At 34.0% G+C, this 9231-nt stretch overlaps 1 protein-coding gene across 1 annotated transcript; it reads left to right on the plus strand.

The window, feature by feature from the left end:
- Positions 1-841: 841 nt before the first annotated feature.
- LOC132746004 (uncharacterized) lies at positions 842-7513 on the plus strand. Its single transcript, XM_060735042.1, has 10 exons — positions 842-1030; positions 1460-1689; positions 2049-2324; positions 2789-2899; positions 3150-3327; positions 3889-4106; positions 4301-4555; positions 4819-4899; positions 5301-7134; positions 7399-7513. Exons 2-9 carry the CDS (start codon positions 1461-1463, stop codon positions 6212-6214), a joined length of 2262 nt encoding a protein of 753 aa, XP_060591025.1. The 5' UTR covers positions 842-1030; position 1460; the 3' UTR covers positions 6215-7134; positions 7399-7513.
- The last annotated feature ends 1718 nt before the right edge of the window (positions 7514-9231 follow it).

Genomic DNA, 9231 nt, shown 5'->3' on the forward strand with positions numbered 1-9231 from the left:
ACAAAAAGACATTTTAGACGCTGTAAACAATCAAACGCTTGATGTAGCAGCCGACATTTCAGTCAAACCAGAATCCATTTGTGGTGATTATTAGTATTTCAATTATTTTATTTATTTAAGTTATTTATTTAATTCAATTAAAGTGAATTGGTCTATAATTGAAGGTCTGTAATACGATGTCAATGTATGGCAGATAATAAAGTGTTCTAGAATAAAATATTATTATGCATCATATATTAATATGTTCATAAAAAATCTGTTACTAACTTTTCGGAAATATTTTATAAGAATATCCAAGTGATACATTTCTTTTGTTTTCATCAATATTTGGATTTCTCTTGGAAAATTTATAAGACAATTTTAGACCAATTCATCTTTTTTTAAAAAAAATCTTTCTCTTATAAATACAATTCACAAGTGCTATTTTTTTCATTTTAGCATATTCATTTTAGTATGGGAAAACGTTAATTAATATCATAGTTAAAAGTTTGTTGATTCAGTTTTGAAAGGTCATCTGTATAGGATTCAGTGAAGTTATTTTATTGATTTCAATTAAATAGAAATATAAGATCACAACAATTGAGCCACGTCATGACAAACCAACATAATGCGGATGCGCAGGCTGGTCTGGATCCATGCTGTCGCTATCAGTTTCTCTACTTGTTATAGGCTTTGTAAGCGAACAGCATGGATCCTGATCAGACTGCGCGGATGCGCAGGCGGGTCTGGATCCATGCTGGTCGCAAACCCATTATGTTAGTTTTGTCATGGCGCGGCTCAAATGTCAATTCAGTAGATCTAATGCAACAATTGACTTTTCACAAGTGTTCATCATATCCATTTCAGGCATTCCAACTTTTGTGAACAGCACCGTGTCATCATTGCAAGTATTTGTTTATTATGGCGTTTGGACATGGAATGAAGCGTATACCACATGTAAACAGAACGGCCTTAAACTTTTAGAGATTCAAACCCAAGATGATTATTTAGCTATCGGACAGTTAGTTGATGTATATGATTATTTACAAAGGTACTGTGCATTTAATCATACTCTAACTTTAAAAATTCTAAGATATTCGCCCAATTACTTATACTAAGTAAATAATAATAATAAAAACTTGATAAATTATAAGATAGTTGAAATGTGTTCAGATACATTGCTGCCAAAATAAATGAAGATTTAGCTATTGTATTAAGACGTGGAAGGTGAGTAATGGGGCTGAATGTTGTTATTAAATCTAGCCATGTGTTATTTACATGTGTATTTCAAATTTAATTTTTCTGTTATTGCAAACTCGTATCCTTAAATATTTTGACAAACAAATGTTAGGAAAGTGAAATTCTTTCATCCAGTTTGTCAATAAGGATCATTTAAAATGTTTATAATGTTTGGAAACCGCTTTTATTTACACTATTTTCAATTTTAGTTTTTTCTTTACACTTGTATTTATTTTTTTAGAATGGATTACATATGGATCGGGCTTCACGAACCGGACCCAATAAACCACACTGACATAAGGGTCTGGTCAGACTGTGGCGAAAGTAAAAGCTCAAATTGGGATCCGAATTCACCGCCGTCGTCGGACCTCAGTGACACGTCATTATGTGTAGTGTTAGATACAAGAACGAACTACTGGTATACAACGAAGTGTAACGATATGCACTACTTTATATGCACTGGAGAGTATGGTAAAATCTTGTTTGTATGGTTCCACATCAAAACGAGCTTGACACATTTTCAATTGTACCATTTTGGAAGTTCCTTAGGAAGATTGTTTTTAAATATTGATTAAAATGCTTTGATAAATTGTCGTTGAACGTTTTTTTTTTTTTAATTTTTTGTGTGCGTGTTTTTTTTTTTTTTTTTGTTGTTTTCATTTCGCTACAAAAATGATAAAAAATTCAGAAAAAATACCTAAGAGTCGAAGTAAAGTATCTGTTTACTATAACTTCAATGTTACTTACTTAAAAATGAATTTAAAGATTACATATCTAACTTGATAAATATAAATATTGCTATATTAAATTGTTATTTCATTTAATTTTAGGTTCCAGTCATAGCTACTCAAATGGACTACAGTACACCATGGGGTTGGGAGTTTCCGTTGGTCCGTACAATGTTACAGAGGCATCATGCAAAGACATGTGTTCAAAATTGACATATGATGACCAAGAGTGCTGGGGTTTTGCAGTTCTTCAAGCTGAAATAGACACATTGACATATTGCCATCTTTTCTTTACGAATAACTCATATACAAACATATCAATATTCACTGAACCGAGCACAGAGCCTTACATATTCCATTCGAAACTGATTTGGTCAGGTCGGTGTGTTTATCATATGTCTTTATTCAAATATTGAATAGTACCTTTTCAATGAAAAAATAAAAACGAACAAATGTGCAAATAAATTTTGAGTTCATACAAGTACATTGTAATTGATTTTAGAATGTCAAAATATATATGAGCCGCGTCATGACAAAACCAACAAAGTTCATTTGCGACCAGCATGGATCCAGACCAGCTTGCGCATCCGCGCAGTCTGATCAGGATCCATGCTGTTCGCTTACTAACCCTATAACAAGAAGATAAACTGATAGCGAACAGCATGGATCCTGATCAGCCTGCACGGATGCGCAGGCTGGTCTGGATTCATGCTGGTCGCAAACGCACTATGTTGGTTTTGTCATGACGCGGCTCATATGTTGTTTATTTCTATACATTTATAATGAATGGGATTGTTAAGGCTAAAGAACATCTCCTATAGATATTGTTTTATTATTTGAAGATACACTTATGCTTAGAGAAGGTGACGCTGATTACAGTCTTGTACCAAAATCATGCTGTGATGTGTCAGGAATTATGTCAGAATGTCCTGATAACAATGTACCAGATCATAGTAAGTTTTGTTCCCAATTTTGAAGAATTTTAAACACCATATCAAACGACCAACTTCGCCTGTTTTGTTTTTCATGTAACCATCGATTGAATCTTACTTGCATAGTATATCATCCACAAATTTTAAGTTTGCTTAATTATCAATGCTTCAAGATAATTTCAAGAAGAATAGACAATTATTGTTGACACCTTAGTTTATTGTGTAATAGTTAAATTCCAATGCTCCTCAAACTTGAAAATTTTGCTTGTAGGTGCGTCAATACCGACAACAGAAAAGATAGAGTTTGTGCTATATACGGCGATCAGTTCATGGAACGAGGCGTTGTCGGCATGCAGTTCTGTTGGGGGTACATTATTACAAGTGGATGATGCATCAAAACGACATATGTTACAGCGTTACGTGAATGCATGGATCACAGATGGCGATCTGTAAAATTACATAATAATCCATTAATACAAATTACATATTATATTTATATTGTTAAAATTGAACTCAAACAACCAGACTTTTAAAACAGCAAAATATTAATTGTTAATTTAAGCATATGGTTATCAACATAACATTTGCAGTAGAGACCAATGCGATATATGTTGCGATGCAAATGTATTCAACACACATATTCATTTTGATATGGAAAAATACAAGATAAACACTAGTTTGTCATAGAATCGTTAATATAAATATTTAAAAATCCCTTTTATGGATGTGATCTCTTGTTGCAAATTGTCCTCACTTCAAGTTCGCATGACTAATGGACAACAAAACAGCAAAGGTTAGGCTCAAATGCGAAATTTGTATAAATCCAGCTTGAGTTCGGTACTTGTGCTGGTGGCATATGAAGAAACAATGTCTTGACCAAAATAGGGCTTGAAGCAAGATCGCTAGCTTAAAGCACAGACATCTTCGTCACCCATATTAGTTAGCTATATTTATACCAAATCGTTACTAAATTATTGATATGTTTTACAATGACATTTCGTACTTTTAAGAACTGGCGATTTATGGATCGGTCTCTCTCAGTTACATTCGGACGATCCTTGTTCGCTTCGTTGGGCCTCGGACTGTTCCCTGCCGGACTGGACAGATTTTACGGACCCTTTCTACACAGCGGATATAAACAACTATTGTACAGCGATCAACAACGATATGCAATTCGTCAAAAGACCATGCGTTATGACATTGCAATTTGTGTGCGAAATGAAAATAGGTATAATTCAGTGGTGCAGAAAGAATGATCTCAGAGAAAGATTATCTATTTTTGTGTGTGTTTTTTATGTTTGGTTTAAATCAGATTTTCCGTTTCATTGCAACCGATAAAACCTTTCCAAATTAAGTAGTTATCTAACAGTACACGAATTCACAAATCTGTATTAACATTACACGTGCTTTATTGTAATTCAGGGCCTTGTGACATGTTAGACGTTTTATTCGACATCGACTGCTCTCTTGGTCCATATGGTTCACTTCAAAGCGTTCCTTTAGTCACGTGTGTAGCAGACTGTCATTCAGTGATAAAAGATGGTACTGAATGTTGGGCAGCTGTGAAAACAGGACCGCTCACTTGTAACCTGGTGTTTGATGTAGATCCAGGTTATTGTAAGGAAAATAATGTAGTGAAGAATGGATATGAAGTCTTCTTTAAATCATGTTTCTCTGGTAAGTCTTGCATATTATTAAAGCAATTACTTAAATAATCAAACACCGTTTCACATTAATAAAATTTTGCATATGGTTTGTAAAGTTTTTGGCTTCGTCAACTTTTGGCAAAAAAAATGCAGTTTCATAAAATACATTTTCTCATCATTCAGCAATCTTTAGTGTGTATTCAAAAATAGTTTTTTTTTCAGTCGTTGACTTAAGCAGCATATGCATTTATTCATTCCATATTTTGTAATGTCTTATTTGGTGATCAATTTCAGCCTCAGTTTTCAGATTTCCTCCTCTCGTATCCAATGATTCCAGTGTACTGCCAAATACCCCGTGCTTGGATTTAATGCCTAGTATGTAGAGTATTGTTACATTTGTATTTATTAAGATAGGGTTGATATTGTAAACATATAGCCGTTACTTATTATTTTTCAATGAAATGCCTTCTGAAAATATGCAATAACTTATACATGTAGTTACATATATCTTTATCGTACCTTTATTCGTTCAGGGTTTTTAAATTTTCTGTCTGAAGGTCAATGATCTTCAATTGAGCTTACGTGCAAAGTAAAATGAACAATTGCAGCATGCAAGTTTGATTCTGACAAAGCAAATAACAAAACGCTCTTAATTTACAAATCTGCGAGATCAGCATTTCAAACTGAAGTACTTACAGATACAATTGTCAAAGACCTTCATCTGAACTCCTATATTATACATGTATTACTTTATATAGCTTTTCTTATCATTGCAGCCGATTTAAGTGACCAATTGTGTTATACAACAACAACTACAACAACAATTACTACTACTAGCACAGTGTCAACAAGTTCGATTTCATGGTCGACATCAAGTACAGAGTCCCAGTCACCAACCACTTCAGAAAACTCATTACTCACATCTTCAGTTTCACCGCTTTTGTCTATTGGATTAACCACAACACTCTTGTCGCCCTCGACTTCAGAACAAGTGTCATCAATGTCATCAATTTCTACGCTCACATCTTCTGAATCATACTCAACATACGAGTTGTCATCTACCTCATCATCAGTTACATCAACTACTTCAATTTTACCGTCAGTATCTTTTGAATCAAGCACAACACTTCAGTCTTCGTCTGTTACAGGACATGTGTCATCAACACACTCAACAACTGTTTCTCCTGAAGTTGAAACAGATACCATTTCTTCTTTAACAACATTATCAGTTTCTACAGAATCAGCAATTTCAGCATCTTTCACATATTTGACCACTTGCACAACAAACAACTTGTCAACCACTACACTTTTGAGCATGTCTACTCAAAGTTCCGCGTTATCTACGTCTCAATTTACCAAACCTTTGTTCATTATGCCGTGTTTGTGTAACACTTACAACAAGTCTAAAATGACTATCAGCGAGTGGAATGAATGGTTCGCATTATCAAACACAGTAGCGAAACAAAACATATCACGGTATAGGAGAAAGCTGACTAGCATCTCCGACAAACGTAAATCCTCACTAACTATAGGAATTATTGCGTCAGTCGTATTTATAGCATTAGCGATATACATCATAACGACAGATATACCTATTGTTATGAAAAGTATATCTTATATCCATGGTATAAGATCGGCCACTGATAAGGTTATGACAAAATATAAATCAAATGAAATTGAAGTAGTCTAATAACTATCTGAAGACAAGAAAAATAATTGCAATATTAAGGACACGATGTAACAAATTTTAATTGCTTAATAAGCAATTAGAATTAAATCAAAATGTTACTTTTTGTTTAATGATGTTTTCGCATTGCATTTGCTTTGCTCAGGTACTTTCAATAAAAGTTCTGAAAGTTATTTGATTGATCATTACGTAGTATTTCATTTTCTTTCTATCAATACCTGTGTTTGTGGAGATTTGCTTTATATGTTGAAGTTGTACTTTTTCTTCATTACGACAAAGAATAAGTTTTTTTCACTTTTGCTACGAAAGTGACCAATGGTGATACAAAAAAGGCTTCGATCTTAAATGATATTTCAGTCCTTCCATAAATCATTGACCGCTGCCTTTTACATGCCACAAAGTTGCTACCTAATAACAATATGGAAACAGTGCATGATCTGTTAAGTGTTAATATTTTAACACTTTAAGTTGCAAATTTGTAAATAAAGAATAACATCAACAATACGTACCATGCAGGTCAACAAAAAAAAACTAATTTTAAGTAATTTACATGTCTTAATGTTAAAAAGATTTACTATTGTCATGTTGGCCAGTATGCTCATCGTATTTTTAATATATTCAGAATACACTGATTACACTAAACAGAAACTGGCAGCTTTCAGTTCCCATAGTTCACCACAATCCGATCATTGTGACAGTAATTATTACAGCAGATTATGAAAATCAGATAAGATAAACTATATATAACTCCAAAGCTAACTTCAACGTAATACACGAGATAAATCTACCGCATGGGAAGAATGAAGCTCTTTGTTGCAGTCCTAATCGGATGTTTTTATGTGGTATCCAGTTCTCACATAGAAAAGAGGGCAACATTTGCATCTGGGTCTGTATCACAGGCTTGTCTACAATGTATATGCAACGTGAGGGTTTTTTATGTTTATGCTTTCTTAATTTAACAATTGTACAAATTCCACATCGACGTGTTACTTGAAAATTGGAGTATACATATAAGTTTTTAAATGTATCCGAGTACTAATATAACAAAAATAACCATAAAAAACAGGGAAAATAGAAAAAAAGAGTTTGAGTTACCATATATAAATTGCGAATAAATTTCAATTATCGTAATTACTCAATTGTGATTTTGTGCATCGGTGCATTGAAAGTGTATACACTGTTTTCAGCTGGAGTCCGGGGGATGTCATCCTATAGGTTGTAATATGGATGAAGGAACGCTCTCGTGCGGATATTTTCAGATCAAAGAACCATACTGGATTGATTGCGGACGACCAGGATCCGGTAATTGTTTAAATAATACTTTCTTATTTCTATATACTATACAGAATCATATTATATTCAAAATAGATTTGTTTTGTTTGGTTTTACGGCACACGAACACAATTTAGGTCATAAGGCGCCGAAACCCTCGGGGTGTTACGAACTTACAGCAACAGCATGTGTCGAAACCACTCTGCACCTGCTGAAGCTAAGAGATACATATAGACTCCAATAATTCTTCGCATCATACGATCAAGCAGGGTTTAACAGTGGTTGCAAATTTTGATGCCCCAATCCTTTTCGGCAACCCGTCAGCCAAATGCTTGAGATACTAAGTATTCAAAATAACAAAAAATCGGAATTCCTAGTGTCAGAATATTTCAATAAAAAAGTAAGAAGGGTTGTGGCTGTTATTATCAAAATGGCACAATTATACTTGAATTAGGTAAATAGTTGCACTGGTATTGTCTGTCTTTCTTCGCTAATTTAAGGTGTTATTAAGGTGTTATTAAGGTGTTATTAATTAAGGTGGTAATAAAGAACAATAGTGTTCTGTCGTCAAATGTTTTAATGCGACACATAATTTTGGTTACAAACGATACAATACATTATCATTTGTGGGAGCTAATACATTGTTACTTCTTTACTTAATATTTTGTACATTCGTGCATGTATTGAACTAAACATTTCTTTGATTTCTTTGTATTTTCTTTAATAAAAATCAGTACAGAATTTTTGTGAGTAAATGACAGTAAATGACAGCTCTTCCAAGGTGTACTGATTATTTCAAGATGCCAATTTCTATGGAAACTAAAAAATAGGTGACTTTAGATAATTAGCAATAGCCATCAGGCTATTTCAAATGTAATTTAATATACGAACCATTCTTCTCTTACACTATTATATATAACTTTTTTTTTACTTAAGGATCTTTTGGGAAATTTGAAATTAATGTGAACTGATCTATTATTGAAGGTCTGTAATACAATGAATAATTACGTTGATAGTATTTAGTATTAGATATAACAACAAACCACGGCCGGAAGTTGTTGATAAGTGTGAGAAACATGCGCATATATTACACATATGAGCCGCGTCACGACAAAACCAACATAATGGGTTTGCGACCAGCATGGATCCAGACCAGCCTGCGCATTCCGCGCAGTCTGATCAGGATCCATGCTGTTCGCTTACAAACTCTATAACAAGTAGAGAAACCGATAGCGAACAGCATGGATTCTGATCAGACTGAGCGGATGCGCAGGCTGGTCTGGATCCATGCTGATCGCAAACCCATTATGTTGGTTTTGTCATGACGCGGCTCATTTATATACATGTAGCAGATTTAAAGTGTTCTAAAACAAAATATTTTTATTCATCCGGGAAATGCTCATTCTAAATCACGTAAAACTTTATCCATTTATATCTTTCAAGCAGTATTTTTTAAGAATATCTACTCTATGTTTGCAGGGTGGAAAGCATGTGCAGACGACATTCACTGCGCGTCTCAATGCGTTCAGGCCTACATTAAACGTTATGCGTCGCACTATCATTGTCCAATGACGTGCGAGGGATTCGCGCGGGAACACAATGGTGGTCCAAACGGATGTCATCATGCAGATACTCTCCACTACTGGCACAACCTGAAACGCCAACCAGGCTGCAGTAATGTCCATTAGAAATAGATATAAAATTTTACAATAGTTTCCCCCTATTCTCTGTTTTCATTTCACACAATA

The sequence above is a fragment of the Ruditapes philippinarum genome, unplaced genomic scaffold (genome assembly GCF_026571515.1).
Source record: "Ruditapes philippinarum isolate M1 unplaced genomic scaffold, ASM2657151v2 ctg2125_1_1_1_1, whole genome shotgun sequence".
NCBI classification, from domain to species: Eukaryota; Metazoa; Mollusca; class Bivalvia; order Venerida; family Veneridae; genus Ruditapes; species Ruditapes philippinarum.

Bases quoted from the DNA above. Each gene is read 5' to 3' on its own strand.
- LOC132746004 (XM_060735042.1), top strand. From the start codon at position 1,461: ATGGATTACATATGGATCGGGCTTCACGAACCGGACCCAATAAACCAC. The intron at 3,328-3,888 runs GTAAAATTACAT...CGTACTTTTAAG, and splicing joins TGGATCACAGATGGCGATCT to AACTGGCGATTTATGGATCG. The intron at 4,556-4,818 runs GTAAGTCTTGCA...GATCAATTTCAG, and splicing joins CTTTAAATCATGTTTCTCTG to CCTCAGTTTTCAGATTTCCT.